This window comes from Agelaius tricolor, unplaced genomic scaffold (genome assembly GCF_023055355.1).
Source record: "Agelaius tricolor isolate 1412-34295 unplaced genomic scaffold, bAgeTri1.0.p SCAF_10, whole genome shotgun sequence".
Lineage (NCBI taxonomy): Eukaryota > Metazoa > Chordata > Aves > Passeriformes > Icteridae > Agelaius > Agelaius tricolor.
Genome location: NW_027269270.1, coordinates 770,826 through 788,571, shown reverse-complemented (window position 1 = coordinate 788,571; position 17,746 = coordinate 770,826). Strand labels below are relative to the sequence as shown.

Below are 17,746 nucleotides of genomic sequence, written 5' to 3'. Positions count from 1 at the left end.
CTGGGTCATGGCTCAGCATTTGTGAAATGCAGGGAAGTGATGGGTGGATTGGACCTGATCAGCAGCTGGTCTGGGCACAAAGGATGGCACTGGGTCATGGCTCTGCATTTGTGCAGTGCAGGGAAGTGATTGGGTAGAGCACTCTGGGAGGGTATTTAGCTTCTTGCACAGTTTTACAGATGGCAAATCCAAACTACCAAGGTGGAGCAAACACAGGATCAGGTGTGGGACAGGGCTCCAGTCATAAGCTCATGTAACACCAGTATTTTGTTAAATTTGAAATGTGTACATGTAGTGACCTTCAGTGTGAGACCTTGCAAGAGGAACACAGGCTCCCAGATGAGATAGGTTATCTACATCCTACCTACCCAGCTGCAGCTTACAGGGGAAACATATTTTTCTTTTAGATTTGCAAGCTGAAATTTTTCATCGTTTAAAAAGCAGGTCCTCAGAAAAATAAGTAATAGAATTAGACCTGAAATAAGAAAACAAGGACAAGCCACTGGGCCTCTTTTATGGACAGGTTTTGTGGCATACTAAAAGCAGAGCCAAATCCTGTGCCAGCTATTCTTCTTTATGAAATATTAACCTGTATAATACACCATGAAGCAAATCCTTCTTAGCCTTTTTTAAGGGTGAAACAAAACACTTTTCTACATGAGTGACTGTTTACAGTAACATTTACAGTGCAGGTCAGCTTTAAGAAGGACAAAAATACCTCTGTGTTGTCCCTTGGATGCCTTCCTGACTATAAATAGTGTATTTATAAGTACAAAACAGTGTTTCTAACCCAAGAAAGCCTTGCAGCCAGGTTTGTCTCATTTTTGGGTTGGGCCACCTTTAGGAGGTCTCAGACACCCAGGGATAGTGCTGTAGCTTGGGTCTCTCCTGAATTTACCCCACTGTCTGCTCCCTTGGGCTCCTTTACCAAACTGCAATGTGTGGGTCACAGCAAAAAGCAGCAAGGAGGACCCAGTTCAGAGCTGTGCTGCTTTTCCAACAGACTAAAGGATTTCCACTAAGTTTCTTTCCAATTCTACTAGTTATGAGGAAATAATCCTCTGCATCTATTACAGCAATTACTTTCAGAGGTACACATTTACTCTTTCACCCACACGCTGTATTGATTAGATTAAAACCTGGATCAATTTAAAGGAAGGCAGATGCAAACAAAACCCCTTTAGTAATTTACTCTGTGATTCAGACTATTCCAAAGCAGGGGATCTAAAGGACTGATGAGTGCTGTATTTCCAGTGATTTATAAGTTTTGTGATTCCTGGCTGAGTGAAATGTGGTTTTCAACAAAGAAAGAGGACAGGGAGCTCAAATCAGTCCATCTGTCAATGTTTGCATCTGCAGTAAATCTGGAATAAACCCTGTCGGTGATTGAGTACCATCTCTTTCTGTGAAGGTGTCTGTGCTCACAGACATTTCGTCACCACCAGTGTGACCACTGACTCCAGGCAGCTGATGGGGCAGCACAGCATCTTCTTGCTGGTCCTTCACCAGCTCTTTTGTCAGATTGAGGAACACCTATAGAGCAAGAAAATATGAAGGAAAATTTGTCCAAATGACTCCATTTACCAAAACAATTACCAGAATCCACTCTCCTGCTTTGTAGCTGTAGTTGGTGCAGCAGTTATGTACAATAATCCTCTTTCTATTCCCTTTGTACTCAGTGAGAGAAATTAACTTTTTTTTTCCATAGAAAATTGTTGACAACTCCTTGTCAGTTCCTGGCTCTGTTCTGCTGCAGCAGTGGAAACTCAAAGCGGTTTCCCTGGATTATTCACCCTCTAGCTCCTGACAATCCCACTGCCTCCATGCTGGCAGTGTGCAATCATGGCACATGGGACATGATGTACAACTGATTCTTGCTGCCTTAGGAAAACATCTTAAAAGAAAGCAAAGAATTCTGAGCAGGAAGGTAACAATCTCCCTCCTTCCCTTCTGCAAGACGTGGGTCATCACTGCTCATCATTTACTTTTTATTTCTGATGCAATTAAATGTGTTTATTTGACCAGAGATTTCCCATGGGCAGAAAGGTGCCTGTGTTACTCTGTCCTCAGTCAAACTCCAGTGCCTCATTTTTTAAGTAAAACATCAAAAGGCTGTCACAGCCAGGTGAGACAGTGCATTAGTATATGTATAGATTTATAGATGCACCTACACACTCATGTGTACCTCAGTGTAACCCCTTCCTTCCTGCCTGAAACCCTCATGGAATTCCCAACATGCCCAGAGAGCAGAGCCACACAGTGCTGTGAAATGAATCTCCATGACATTCCAGCAAATCCAGCAGCTCCTGAGCTCATACCTCTTCCACAGTTGTGTTGGAAATCCCGTAGCAGCCCAGGTGAAGATCATTCAAGCTGGTGTCCAGGGCTCTGAGAAGGGCCTGGTAGGCCCCTGACACCGTGGACTTGAAGGGGGGAAGCACATACACCAGCTCTCCACCAATATCCTCCTTGAGATAAGCCTCTGGGAGATAGGACTGGATCAAGGAGGTCACTGCTGCGGTGTCACATTCCTCTATCATGTTCTGAAAAAGGAGGAAAACACTCTGGGGTCACTGAGAAGGCTGCAAGGTCAACCTTCCTCCTGCAGGATGTAGCCCAAATCCTGTCCCACAGCATAACTGGTCAGTGATCTCAGTCCAGCTATCCAACATGTCAGGATAAGTATCAAAAGCAGATGAAAGTGGGTTTCTGGCCTTTGAAAAAGGGATGTGTGACAGTCTCCCATCTTGGTCCATCCATAACGTCGCCAGGTTGGGCTGAATCCACTACTTTGCAGTGCTAGAGTTTGTAGTACAACAGAGCTGAATGTGGCTGCCAGCCCAAACTCACTCTTTTTCCCATGAAAAATGGGGCTTGCTCAAGGGTCTTTTTTGATTTGCTCTGTCTCCAGTGCCAGCAGTCTGGAAGAGGGGCTGGTCTCTCATGGTACCTGTGTGTGCTGGGGCTACCAACAGCACTGTAATAAATGCTAGCAAGAGCAGAATTCCCCACTCCTTGCAAGCAGAACACTTTGCTCCAGGCCAGACACTATGGATGGGCCCTTTCCATCTGCTTTACTCCTCACATTCTGCACCCTTGCCTTTAACCTTCAAGGAGACCCTGTTCTTTTTCACCAAAGCAGAGCACTGACATTGCTGTTTTCCCAAGGCCATGGAGATCACTCAGCTCCTGCCCATGCATCCCTCCACCAGCCCTGATGACTCCCTTGGAGACAGAGCTGCCAGGAGCTCTAGGACCAGCTCAGACACAAACCTTCTTTTTGGTGAGGGTCAGGTGGTAGCCATCCCCAAAGGTTTCCTTCAGGTAGAAAGGTGAGCCACAACATTTGAGCCCTCCATGCTCTAGGAAGGCGATCCGGTCGCTCAGCACTTCTGCTTCATCCAGGTGATGTGTGGAGAGAATGATGGTTCTGCCTGGAAAACACAGTCACCACAGAATGGACACCTGGTTTTATGGCAAAGCTGGATTTTAGAAGGATTTGGGTTATTTTCTTTTCTTCCTCAAAAATTTCTGTATTTCCCTACACAATGGTATCATCAATATAGTTGCAGGGGTTCCAGAGCTTCCCCTTGCTCTGGATCAGCCCATGGCAAGTAAGTCCACATTGTTGAACCAACACAATGAATGTTAATAGCAATTTTATCACATTCTGATCAGATCTGCCCTTATCTCAACAGTGAGACAGCTGAAAGCCTCACTGGATGAGGGAACACGGAGTATCAGGTGAAAATCAACTGCATTTTTTGGGTAATTATTAGTGAAATTGATGAAAGGAAACAAGAGAGACAAATTTTACAGTATCATAAGCTGTGTTCTATGGGGAAGTTATTTTTTAAATGACACTGTGAATTTACAGAAACCAACCAGGATGTACCCTCCAGAACTGCAAAATTCCAGTCTCCCAAATTTTTTTCTCTCTCTGGCCTCCAAAACCCACAATTCAAATCCACCGGTACCATCTTTGTAAAGTGACACACATCACCTTTGTCCCTCTTTGGAGGGCAACATCTCCTCTCATCACAGTACCTTTCTTATTCTTGGAGATGATTTCCCAAATACTCCTCCGGGAGCACGGATCCACGCCCGTGGTTGGTTCATCCAGAATCACCACCCTGGATCCCCCCAGGAGAGCAATGGCTATGGATAACTTCCTCTTCATCCCCCCTGACAAGGTGCCAGCCAGCTTGTGACGATGGCTGTACAGCCCAGTCTCCTTCAAAGTCCTGCAAAACAGAGGGAAAACAACCCCCAAAAGTTGTCCTTCAAGCAGGGCATCTGAAAATACCTGAAAAAACTGTAACTGGAAATGAAAACCTGCTCAAGTATGGACTGCTCTGCTGAGTGGTCACATTGTAGAGTCACCCCGCAGCTCAGTCATTGGGATTTTCATTTAAAACATTTCTGAAGATGTTTTCAAAGTTTTCATCTGACAAGTCAAGGTTAAAGGCTCAACCCCATCAACTGAGACACCAAGATCCAAACTCCCTGGGATGTTCTGGCTGCTTCATTTCTCTGCAGAACCAATAAAGCCAACATCATCTTTCTGACTGGTTGATTAAATCTCTTCCCAGGGCAAACTGTAAAGCAGCAAGGAGTAGCCCCTTAGGCCTATAAATTCATCTCCAAATAATTGCCACAGCAGCCTGTAAATCCCCTGGAGAAGAGATATGGTTTTCTTACAGCACAGGTATCAATATATTCCTCTAGTCAGAGCAAGGCACCATTTGAACCCTAAGCTGGAGCTGCAGCACGACCTCCAATCCATGATTTTGAGCTTTGCAGGGGCACTGGCACCACCACACAACTATTTTGACAGTCCTCTCTCCCTTCTCCCACCCCCTGCTACTTTTATACCTCTTCACTTCTTGGTAGAGCTCTTGTTTGCTGCAGTGAGGGACTTTGATGTAGCCATAGAGCAGCAGGTGCTCCTTGGTGGTGAGGTAGTTGAAGAGCACGTTGTGCTGCATGCACACCCCCATGTTCTTCCTGATCACCTCCTGGTCAGTCCTGATGTCTTTGCCATACACAAAGATTGTGCCTGATGATGTAGGGAACAACCCAGTCAAAATAGATCTGAAGGAAAAAAAAACAGAAAGGAGAAGTTAGAAAAAGGAGGAAGCCATGGGTAATTTTTTTCATGTGGCTTTGGAGCTGTCACCACTTCCAAGGTTTTCTTGTATCCCACTCCCACTCCCTCCAGCCAGACACCACTGCCCACTGTGTGCCATGCTCTGGCAGAGCACAGGCAAATTAACACCCTTGTTCCCCTCTGTGGGATTGCAGGGCCAAGCTCCAAGCTCACCCTGGCCACTCCTCCCCTCTGCTTTTACCTGCTGCAGCCTCCCTCTCCCTAGGTCAGACCCATATGCCACACACTCAGGAATGCCCTTGACTTCCAGTTTAATTACTGGAATTCCCAGAATGCAGTTACTCCTTATTCTCTGAGGTTTGCCTGGAGTGCCCACAGGCCCTCATATTGTAACCACAGCTGAGACTGAAAACCACCTTTTCATCTGACTAATCCCAGCAGAGCATGCAGACCTGATTTCACTGCCATTATTCATGAGAAATGGGAGAGGACTTCTCAATGAGACACCTCACAGTGGCAGCACTTTCATCTACTTCAAGCAAATAATCACCCACCAAGCAGGAGCTGAGTCAAACTCCCTGTGCTCAGAATAACTATCTGCACATTACAGCTCATTTTTGGTGCTGTCCTGCAGGGACTAAAGGGAGAAGATGCATCTCAGACCACCCTTCACCTTCACAGAGTTTTTCTTCTCTCCTGGGACTTTAAACCATCATTTAAAAGCAGCAATTTGTGACCTTATTCAAGATTTGAAGCCTCTGCTAAGTTTCAGGAAGGTTTTATACTTTTCTGCATATCACCTATGCTACATTTTGCAAACAGAATATGAGGTGAATTGATAATAAGCTGAGGTGAAGCACACATCTGTCTTACTGATTTTGGCTCTTCTGAGGCTTCTATTTATCAGCTTCATGGTCCTTTCAGAGATATGCACATATATATCAGCGGAGAAATCAAGTTCTACAGGTCTGTTTTAGTGCTGTTATCTAACAAGTCAAATAATAATTTATAAACAGCAAGGCTGAAAGGCCAATGCATTAATCCCCTGCCATTCCAGCCCAGCCAACACGTGACTCTGTACAGCTGAAGTGTATCTTTATTAAGTTTTCTTGCTAGCATCACTTCAGCTTTGATGTGTGTGCCTGAGCTCCCCATGGGTTCCAGAACAACCTAACCCCAGGCCATGGACCAAAACACCTGAACAGCTGCTGTGCTGTGTATCCCAGGTATCTCAGCAGATTAAAAAGCATGTTCCTAAGCAGAAAAGGACCTTTTAGAACCTAAAGAATTCTAACAGATGAAGGCACTCCTGAGGTCATCCATGACCAAGATGAAACTACAGGAGGGATTTGGCCTAGTGAAGCACCTTCCTCAAGTCTCCCACTGCCGCACAGCCCCACTTGCCCTCTTGCTCACCCAACCACACCCCCAGAGGCTAAAAAAGAGCTGCTCTAAAGGATACACACATGGTTGTAGTTTTCCCAGCTCCATTGTGTCCCAGCAGAGAAGTGATATTCCCTTCATAGAAGTTGAGGCTGAGGTTGTCCACTGCAGCTTTGGATCCATAAACCTTTGTTATGCCGTGGAGGGAGACTCCCAAGGGGAGGTCGGTGGGCTCTGGTTCCACGTGAGGGTGGGGGGCACCTTGGACAACAAAGAGAAGGGTCAGGGACAGCTACTGCAGTGCAGCAGGTGTTGTGCTACTTTTCTCATCTCAGAGCAAACCAAAATACAGCAGAGGCAGGTGCCTTTCAGCCAGGAGCATTGAGAACATGCCACCAGATGTGTATCATTTTGAACTCTCTGGGATTTTTCCTTTTTATTTCTGAAGTTTCTAATAACTCCTAACAACAGGCATTAATCACTTCTGAAAAGGTCTCAGATTTAGGTGTTTCAGAGCACCTAACTTTATTTATACTAAACAAGCACAGAAAATTAGAGGACATGAAGCAAAACTACGGAGTTATTTTCAGTTAGGTGGAACCAGCAAGCTTTTATATGTGATCTCAATATTCTACAGGCTAAATATTTAAAGAGATAAGCAAAGAACATGTGCCCTTTGCCACGTGGAAACCTGTATTTGCTTGCCCAGACAAAAGTGTATTTCTACAGAGAGACAGGCATGGAAGATAACTGCCCAACTACAACACACATGAGTATGAGTGTGAAAATCACAACTTGACTCTTCACAACAAACAGAAAGAACAAATATAATTTAAGGGCCGGCCAGATCTCCATTCATGTGAGTACCAGCTTTCAATATTTCCTGTGCTTCAAAATAACAATCAATGCTGTTTTCTGAGTATGGTGCCCCTTTACAAATTTGGCTTTGTTTACCCAAAATATAAGTTATTATTGCTACCCCTTCTAGTATCCACATACATATCTTGTTGGGGAGGGTGACTTCTTTCCTTAACATCAGCTTGGAGAAGAGAAGGCATCTTTGTTTCTCATTCCAGAAGGGCAGGTAGCTGTTGTACTCAATCCAGTAAGATGGAAGCAGTGGGAAGTACCAGGGAGCAGCCATGCCATATCTACCTGCAGGAACAGGAGTCTCATTCAGCTATCTGTTCCTCAGGGAGTGCCACTGTTGGGGTGCACTCAAAATAGCAAAAATTAACTTCACAGAGATTTCTTGATATGTTCATGCACCACCTGGACTTTGTAGAGACTTTTTCTGATTGGCACAATAGGAAGCACTCACTAATTTGTTATTCTGAGTAACTCCATAGCTGGAGGACAGGAGAACTTTATATTTTCCACTGGGTAGATTTCCATATGCTAGTGGACTGCTTCATTAGGTGGGGGAGAAAAGCAAAAGACAAATGTACTGGCTCTTGCCCAAGGCAGGAATTACTTTTTGAAACCGAATGATGTAAGTAACACAGCTCAAAATCACTCAGCTGACAAATGCAGTCTAAAATGCTCCACTCTCACCCACCAGACTGCAGTCCCACCCTCCCTGTGTCCTTGGCTTCAGCTTCTTCAGGAGACCCACCTAGCCAAGTGACAGGCTGAGAAAGCCTAATTCTCCCTTGCTGAGCTCTCTGTCAGTGCCATTAACAGGCTCAGACATCCACAAAGTTGTGCTCCCTTTGGTCTGGGACAGTGTGTGTGCACTGTCTCACTGCCTCAGCCAGCTCTGTGCTCACTGTTCTCCAAAAGAGAGAATGCTTTGCACCCTTACCTGGGAAAACATTCCTTATGTACCACCCCAGGATGAAGTAAATGAAGGAGTCTATCAGAATGAGCCAGCACATCCAGCCAAAGGAAGTGTTGTCTCCAATCATTGGGGACTTGTACATGTTGTCCCACTGCAGTCCTGCAGAGAGGAATTGAGAAGTACAATCAGAACCCCTCCCAGCCAGTGAAATACCACCCCCAGGAGAGCTCAAAGCCTGGCTTTGTCAGCCACAAACTCACCTATGCCCTGTGCCTCGTAGCGAGCAATGTATTGACTTGCATAACTGAAGGCAGTTGGAGACAACAGACTCTGGGGAATAAACAAAATTGAAAACAAGAAACATTTGAATTAGTCTCAACAAGAAGTCAGGTCAGTCAAGCAATCAGGTACCTCACTGGGTTATTCCAATAGCCAGAAAAATGAGAGTTGGGTTTGTTTTTTCCCCCAACAGTCACAAGGAGCACTGGACCAGGCCTGTGATGGGAAGTGCTACCTGCTGACAGGCTGAAATGTCTCCTTGGAGCTTGACTTTCTTTTGCTTCCACACCCTGGACACAGCTTCCTCCCTCATACAGGGCTTTATTTTAGGCTTTTGAAATACAGCAGTGCCTGAGAATAACCTCATGGAGCCATGTGGCTAATTCTTTTACCACTTGCATTAATAGATGTCATTTCCTGAATTTGGTGATGAGTCTGGCTTCTGGAACCTAACACCTACATACTCTGCCCCTTGGTAAGAAACAAGGCTTTACATCTACTCCCATGTGTAGGAATTTGAGACACAGGAAGCCAGAGGATGATCTGAGGCAGCAATGAGCAGAGCCAGCCCTGCTACCCAAACCCCTCACTGAGACAGCCTAGTTTTTCAGAGTGGGTGAAAGCAGCCCATTTTCCTTTGCAATGAAAATACATAGCTCAAACTACTGTGATTCAGCTGGCAGGTGGGAACACACTAAAATTCCCCCCCCTTCAGTCAGGGGACACAGCTAATTCCAGGTGTCCCTCAAAAGGTCCATGGCCAACTCTCCTAGCGTGCCTGTCACCACCCACTGATGGAATTCAGAAAGGCACAAGGTACAGTAAGAGCTGGAATGTTGTGAGGTCCCTGCCTCCACACAATGTCTGGGAACATGGAGAAGCAGAACTCACCAGGAGGCTCTTGACAGAGAAGCTCAGGTGGTTCTCGATGACGAGCAGCACGATGAAGGGGAAGAAGGTGAGGATGTAGACCAGGCTGCCCACCAAGGCAGCGATGTTGGTGTTGTTGAAGAAAACACTGATGAAGTAGCTCATGGCTATGATGGACAGGCTGTAGTCCATCAGGTACAGGAACAGGAGTGCTGTGTCTGTTTTGGGAAGGATCTCCCCCACTTTCAGAACAACAATGAGGAAGGTGACGGTAATCAGGAGGAAGATGGCACACTCGATGAACCAGGCGATGAAATGGCTGCTGGCATTGACACCCATCATCTTCATGTACTGCACAGAGGAAGGTAAAAATAACAACCACAAGTGGCATTTCAGAGAAATGAAGAATTATTTCTTTTTCCAGCTTCTGGACAGGGCCTGCAACCAGACCATGCTTGTTCTCTCCAGGGACAAACCATGCACTCCCATTTCAGGAATGCCCAAGGTTTGCAAAGCAGTCTGCTGGAAAAGAACAGCCCAGACATGACCTGCCAGGACCAAATGTCTTAGCCCACAAGCTCCAAAGCAGCTTCTGGCTTAGATTTATAAGTTTTCTAAAGCCTTTTGGTTGTTTTTTAAAATAATAATTGATCCAGTGGCTTAAGCCTAAAAGCTCTCAAATGTCTTTGAAACCAGACCTTTCTCACAGAACCTCAAGACAAAAAAATAACAGCTAAATTACTATGGTCAGAAGGAAAAAATATTAATTTATATTAGCTGATAATTAATTCCCCTTGCATAAAACTGCAAATTTGTATTGATAAACCCAGAAGAAACTACATGTGCTGGTGTTTTCTTGTGGATTATTACACAGCTAAAAAGATTAGTGATGCCCTGGTCCTTAGAGACAGTGAAAATGGTTGCCTAAATGAGAGTAGGGGGCTGCCAGGGAGCACACACCGGGGTTCATTCATTTTCCATCTCATCACAGGTCAGAGTGTCCTTTCTTGGAAGTGTTTTTGGTGAATCAGTATTTGTTTCCATGGTGTTGGATAAAAAACAAATCTGCTCAAGGCTTTTGTTGCTTGCTGAAGCTCAGTTTGACAAAAGTTCTTTGCTGTTCATCTCTGTTGACAGTGATCACACTGAAAACCTGAGTTAATTTCCTAAATTCCCAATGTCTCAATGTCATTTCTTTTCCAACAGGCAACCTGAATGAAGAACTTCATTTCAGAGGAGCTGATGTAATATGTAGCACCTTCTGAAATATTAAGTATAATAACTTCAAGGATAGGAAATAAGTCACTTTTCATGTCTTTGTCCCCAGTAGGTATGACTCAAAGTCAATTTTTAGAGAGCTTTAAATCTTCAGAAACCCTGTAATTTTGTGAGGTGCCCATGTTTCCTGTGTTCAGCACTGCAAAGCAATATTCCCTCCACTTGAAGGGCAAACACCCTGCACTTCCATGGCTTTGAGCTTGGTTATAATGTCAGAATTCACACACTGCAGGTCAAACAATAGGTATCTGGAATATTTTCCTTAATGCTTGTTTTGCTCCATTTAATATTGAACATCAGACACACTAACTGCGAATAAGGAAAATCTGTTTGTAATTCTGCATGCCCCAGAAAGTTTCCCCATACCTCATAAAGCCTCAGATCTTTCTCCTGAACAAGTGTTTTAACAAAATCAGCTATAAACAGCACCCAGGCAGCCATCAGAGCAAATGGAAGAGAGTAGGTCACGCTGGTTAAGAACCTGTAAAAGGCAAAAAGCAAGCTTTAGCTGAATACAAAATGTTCTGGGGATTAAGGCTTTATACAAGAATATATTTTTCAGAACAATACTCTGGCACAGGAAAAGACATGCTTATATTTCAAAATGTGGAGTAAAATTAATAATTACCCAAAAAAAGACTCCTTTGCCATTGCATTAGATTTTCTATTCATCAAACTTCTGACTGCTCAGAATATTTTTTTTTTAATGTTGCAGAGGGATTTCCTTGCTCAGCAGCACCACTGGCAGGAGCAGGAAGCACCGTGGGCAGTGGCATCTCCTGGCTCTCTGATGGGCTGCATTCCATCTGGAAACATCACATAATTCCCAGCTCTGTTCCCAGATATAATGGCCAAATTCCAGGATCAGGCCATATTTCCTGGTGTTGGAGTCTGGATGTGGGTGCTTTCCTATAGGTTGCCTGTGCTACCATCCCACAGGACTGGCAGACCCATGGCACATTTCTTGGCTCCTCATTTTAGTTAAAACCTTCTTCCAGTGCCAAATGTGTGAAGGAAAAAAATCCCCAAATACAATGGCCAAAAATAAATTTCTCCTTTTGCCATGGAAAGCAAGTTTTTATAGCAGGGGATCCCCTTCATTGTACCTGCAGAGCTTATGTTTTCCTCCTTAATTTCTAAACCTGGTTTGAAACCCACAACCAGTGTTACTCCTGGAAAAATGTACAATAACAGTGAGAAATGAACATTACATTTGTTTTCAAACTTTTTTTTACCTGTAAAGCTGAAAATTTCCTATAAACCAGCATTTTAAGAAATGCTTCCATGCAAATGAAGCCTTATTTATAAAGAACCAGGAAAGGCTCTCCTAAAAATTCAGCATAGCACAACACCTCTTGTGTACTGGTGTGTGCATATGTGTGTGTATATATATATATATATATATACACATATATATGCATTATATATATATATATATATATATATATATAATTCATATTCTCCCCCCTTTTCTCTCCAGGATGATAACTGTGCAATAACAATCAATAAGCAGGCATTTTGTGATGACTTCTGCTGGATGCAAATCCAAAGCCTTGAGGTATTTTAATAATTGAGCAAACACATCCCTCTGAACCTGGGCTGGGGAGAGGGAAGCCCAAAGGCAAGTGGTTTTCCCAGCAGGCCAAGAACAAAAAGGAGCAGAGAACACTGGAGTCAGTGCTTCCAGCAGGAAGTTAATCACCTGCACAAAACTCTCTCTCAGCAATAACCCAGGATTTGCTGCAGAGTTGGGTTTGGATGCTTCCTTCCTGCTTCCTGGGCACCTCACATGTCCTGAGAAGGGGTTATAGGTGCCCAGCTCTCTTCAGTGCCAGCTGACACAGGAGATAAACAGCTCTGCTGTGGCTCCTAAATGATATTTTATAGCTCCCAAAAAATCTTCTGGCTCACGCAGTTGGCAAGGAGGTTTTTCAGTAGGAAAAGCTCCTAGGTCCAGCCTATCCCTTTGCTCCAAGGGAGACCCTCAGTCAGGGCACAGAGATCCTCACATCTATCAATACTTCTGCTGAACATCCTCCAGTGATCCCTGATGGACACTGAAATCCCTTCCCTGTGGGTTTTCCACTCAGTTTGGCCACTGTAAAGCTCATAAACCTAGGCACCCTTTTTTCCCCCCCCCAAAAAATCTATTTTCTAAGTTCTGCTGCATTGTCTGCATGTGAACACCTGCAGAACAAGCCAAGACTCATGTTTAACCAAGTTCTGCCAACTCTCAATCCTACTATGTGTAATAAAACAGGGACAGGGAGTTTTACCTGCTGGAAAACCTACAGTTACCACCACAATCCAGGTATAAAAAGAGCACCAAAAACTAAAGATTAGGCAAACTAAACAGACCATCTTAGAGTCAAAAATTCCCTCTTTTGGGAATTTTCTTGAGAAAAAAACCCAACTGAACAGAAATAAATTATTTTTATGCCATGTGAGTATGGTATTAAGGAATGGTGAACTCACACAAGATGAGTTGACACAAAATACGAAGGCAAAAGCCACCCAAACTTACATATCCTTGTTGTAGCAGGGGTAGGGCATGGCCTGGACCTGAACAGCTATTTCCTCTGGTTTCTTGCCAGTCTGCAGTTCAATGATGGCCCTTTCAATGCTGTCCTGGATGTAGATGAAGGCCCTGCTGTAAATCTGGCTCTGGGAGGTGGAGTTGTGTGGGCCCACGGTCCAGATGCGCTCGCGGATCCTGTTGGTGGTTTGGGTGATCCTGCTGCTCATCCTGATGGTGTAGTTGAGCACAGGAGGGAGGGACAGGCCCCCAGCAACTGAGTGGCCAGGCCTTGAAGGCAGCTTGAAAATGATACCTGGGAAAAGAAAGGGAAAAGGATTTCCTTTGGAGTTGACAGCACACAGAGATATGTAGGAGCTCCTCATTTTTACCAGGCTTCTTCACAGAAATTTTTCTAGCCAGAACATTTTTCCTGATTATTCCATATATAAAACATGTGATAGAAATGAGGATAAACAGAGAAGAAAACTGCTACTATGGGAAAAGACAAATATTACCAGGGTTTGAAGTTCCAAGAGAAGCAGAAGTTTCTATCTACCCCTCAATTATGAAGTATCAAACCAAACAGGTCACAGGATTTATGAGTGGATCTAATCTTTAAATATTAAGATGCATTAATGATACAAATATAAGTTCCTATTTCCTGCTCCCTCCACCCCTCTCTGCAGTCTGATCCCACAATCCAATCCCACAAATGTGAAAAGTGTGACTTAGAAGACCCAGTACACCATTGTGGTGCTTGGCTGGAATACCTCAAGTGATCTATGATCTTCTAATAAATTGAATTGTCTCATATTTGGACTTGAGGATCTTAAAGGTCTTTTCCAACCTGAATGATTCTGTGATACATTTCTTAATTAAAAGCACCTTTTCCCAGAGCAGCTTGAAAGGAAATGGCTGCACAAAGATCACCTTGGAGCAGTGGGATTTTATTCAAATTGAGAATTAACCAAGAGAAATCACCAGCTGACCAGATACAGGGGAGGTGTAAGGGAAGAGGAGGTGTGAAAGGGAGGTCTCAATGTGCAGGTCCCACACGCACTTGCTCCAAATCAACTGCAGCGTGGTGGGAGCTGTGACCACAACAGTTGCTGGTGAAAAGCCAAATATTTTATGCTGCATTCCTACACTCTGTCAGGCAGAATTTAACTGTCAGGGGGATTTGGGACTGTCACATACTTGCAAACAGCTCGTTCTTCAGGAAGAGCTCCTTAGCCACCGCTTCTAGCTCGTCCAAGTTCTGCACTGGCCGGATGCGGTTGAAGGAGACGCAGGAGGAGACGTTCACAGCCAGGACAGCCAAAGTGTTCAGCTGCTCAACAACATCAGCGTTGTTCTGCAGCTCCAGCCGGATATCATCTAGGAAAAAACCCCACAAACAATCCCTCCAGCATCACTACACCCAGCAAAAACCCCACTCCACCTTTCCACTCCTTCACGCTGTGATGACACCAGAAAGGAGGAAAGAAAACAAACCAGAACCCATCCTGCTAAATATGCAGTGTGAAATACATTTCTGCACTCAGCAATGCAATGGAGGCATGCTGTTGACCCAGTTTTTATGTTAATCATTTGTAATATGCTCGTGAGCTTGCCTTTGGGAGGATGCCAGCAATGGGATGTGACAGCCATCCCAAATCAGAAGTCCCCACTGACCTGCTGGGGCTTTAGACATGCACGTGGTGCTCCCCAGTCCTTCCACACCCTCTGGTTTAGGAGGTAATCAACTCTCCTTTTGAGCTGCTGTGTCTCAGGGGAGGACATGCTTTATCCAGGCACATCAAGGCAGAGCTGTGAGTGCTGTGCTGATGTGTGGACTGAACCTGATGCTGCAGTTAATAAAGATGCTGCTGTTTGCTGGCAGGTTTCAAAGGTGGCTGCATAATGCAAGGTAACTAATATGGAACAGCTGCTGCAGGCTCCGTGGCTTTATGGGGAGTTAAGGCAGGAGTTGTTGCTCATGAATAACACAGGGGTCATCACCAACTGCATGTAAATGACTCCAACAGAGCATAATCACTCTTGGCTGCTGCTGGGTTTGCTGGCAAGTTCAGATTTATGGTGACATGCCTGGCCACTCACTGTCAAAGCAGGTAGGGACAGCAAGGCTGGCAGGAAGGGACTGTGATCCCCATGCTGTGCACTCACAGGGGATGTACCACCACCACTGTTACTGGTGATTCTCACAGTGCACAGCACCAAATGTCACCTTGGAGGGCATTGCAGACCCACCAAACTGCAGCAGAGCATCTCCTGCATTGATGCCTCTGGCTCCATCAGCCTGGGTACATTTATCTGATCCCTGGCTCTTCTGCTCTGGAGAAGTTCTGATCTGAACCTCGCTGCGATGCAAGGGAGCTCTCCACGACATTTTCCAGCCCAGTCCCAGGTAGCTCATTTGAAGCCATAATTACGGCTAAACAGTGTCCTCCAGTGGCCACACGCAGCGGCAAAGCTCCCGTCCCTGCACCCCCGAACACCCAGGAGAAACACCTCTCCACACCAGCACTTTGCTCTCCAAGAGCCTTTTCCCTAGAAAATTTCTGCATCACAGCTGGGATTGCCTTGCCCTGGAGCTTCCAACACGGGCCAGAGAAGAGCAGACTATGGGATGGCTGCAGCTGGCTGAACCTGGAGCTCCCAGACCTAAAGTACAAGTAAGGAAGAGGGCAGCACATCATGGACACACTTACCCAGCTCATTTATCTGACTCAGGAGCTCAGCTGCGTCCAAATCCACCATCAGCTTGATAAAAACCTGCACAAAGGGATTCTGCAGGGCGTTCTATCAACAAGCAGACAAAGACAAAGCATCAGTTTGACCAGAAGCTTCTTGAGCTCACTCACTGTGTAATTCCAAACTACCACAGAGCAGCTGCCTTCACTGGGTATTTGCACTGCCCCCTCCCTACTCCCTTCACTCTGCATCACGATGGGGAAATGCCAGCAATGGGAATGGCATAGAAAGCTCCCTAAATCCAAGTCAGTGCTTCTTTGAGTCAAGAAAAGATGCCCACCGAGTCTCCACCAGGCACTAGAGTCCCATAAAAAAAAATAATGGATGATTTTAGTCATTCTAGAAGTAAATTTCCCTTGTGTCTGTTTTAAGTCCTGTGAACACAGCCAGTGCACAATGCATAGGCAACCAAAACTTTACTTGGAGATCAGCACAGGTTTTTGTTTGGCTGAATATTTCAATATTCCACCAATGACTGCAATCAGCAGAGAACATTTCACTTCACTTTTGCATATTCCACTCTGGATTTTCTCTTGGTGCCATGGAAATTAGAATGAATTCCAACCCCTAAAATTAACTGCTAATGCTTTTGGCTTCCAGGGATCTCATTTTTGTAAGAAAAGGAGACAATTTTTACTACAGAGAATGGGAAACAAGTGTGTGTAACATTACAGTCTACTGCTTTCTGTATCCAAGCAAGGCTAGGCTTCTTAGGAGGGGGAAAAAGAAATTTTATTTACATTCACTGAGGTACAAAACATCTTCTAGCTCTTATGTGTGTACCCAGAACCACATGCTTATTATAGATACTGTTTCATTTTCTGAAAAATTCATTTCTTGCCTGGTCTTGGCTGGCTGGATCAGTCCATCAAGCAGAAAGTTAATTTACAAACTGAAGAGTATTCCCTGCTCATCTTAGCCCTCCAGCAGGCCCCAGCACAGCCAGGGTCAGGGAGCATATTACAAACAGTTCATTTGAGAAAGAGAATTTGCAGGGAAAGGAGAGTCAGGAGCATCTCTGTTAAGGAACAGGCAGAGACTGTGAAGTCCAGAACACCCTGAGAGGGGTCTCCCCAGCTGACCTAAGATGTCCCTGGAACCCCAGTTTACTTCAGTGGACAAATTCATCCTCTCAGGTCCCTCCTGGCAAGAGGCAGAGGGGAGGTAGGAAGTCATACCTTGATCATTGGAACTGTCTGGTTTAACTTAGTCAGTGAATTCAGGATGACAGGAGACTGGTCCAGCCACTCCTGGGACTTCAGGGCTAACTCAGCCATCTGCTCCAGGGTTGCATTTGACTACAAAAGAAGCCCACAGCATAAAAGGATTACTTTATTCATTACCTTACAGATTTTAACCACTAAATAAAACAATAAAACAGCTGAGACCAAATTTGTTTTCCTTAGGATTTTTCCTAGCATCCTCTCATTGTTTGGCAAAATACCCCTTAACACACTGTATTTATGCAAGTACTTAAAAATATTATATTTAGAGCATGTCTTGAATATCTGCTTTCCTTCTGCCTCTGAACAAGCACTGGTTACAGCATTTGTCCTGGGAGACACATCTCTCCTTACTGGCTGAAAATATGGGGGTGAAACTTGATAAGCTGAAGGCCTTAAACAATTGTCCTATAAATATTAGACCAACAGCAGCTTCTGGAAGGAAGATTCAACCAAAGACAAAAGATGACTCATATGGCCAGCAAGGCAAGTAGGAAAAGATAATTTGATGAATACTCCAAACAGTGAGAAAGAAGCCTTCTGCTTCCCAG

General features: G+C 44.7%; 1 protein-coding gene across 1 annotated transcript in view; it reads right to left on the bottom strand.

Annotated features, from left to right (window-relative positions):
• ABCA12 (ATP binding cassette subfamily A member 12) overlaps positions 1–17,746 on the bottom strand; it is an 80,172-nt gene that overhangs the window by 24,234 nt on the left and 38,192 nt on the right. The window contains exons 20-34 of the mRNA XM_071434268.1: positions 17,151–17,270; positions 15,930–16,020; positions 14,416–14,595; positions 13,225–13,531; positions 11,067–11,181; positions 9,444–9,773; positions 8,534–8,603; positions 8,298–8,432; positions 7,493–7,648; positions 6,577–6,754; positions 4,876–5,094; positions 4,048–4,244; positions 3,274–3,434; positions 2,319–2,543; positions 1,395–1,533 (exon numbers count right to left, since the gene is read on the bottom strand). Of these exons, the coding sequence (XP_071290369.1) occupies positions 1,395–1,533; positions 2,319–2,543; positions 3,274–3,434; positions 4,048–4,244; positions 4,876–5,094; positions 6,577–6,754; positions 7,493–7,648; positions 8,298–8,432; positions 8,534–8,603; positions 9,444–9,773; positions 11,067–11,181; positions 13,225–13,531; positions 14,416–14,595; positions 15,930–16,020; positions 17,151–17,270 (2,623 nt within the window). The remainder of the gene's footprint in view (positions 1–1,394; positions 1,534–2,318; positions 2,544–3,273; positions 3,435–4,047; positions 4,245–4,875; positions 5,095–6,576; positions 6,755–7,492; positions 7,649–8,297; positions 8,433–8,533; positions 8,604–9,443; positions 9,774–11,066; positions 11,182–13,224; positions 13,532–14,415; positions 14,596–15,929; positions 16,021–17,150; positions 17,271–17,746) is intronic.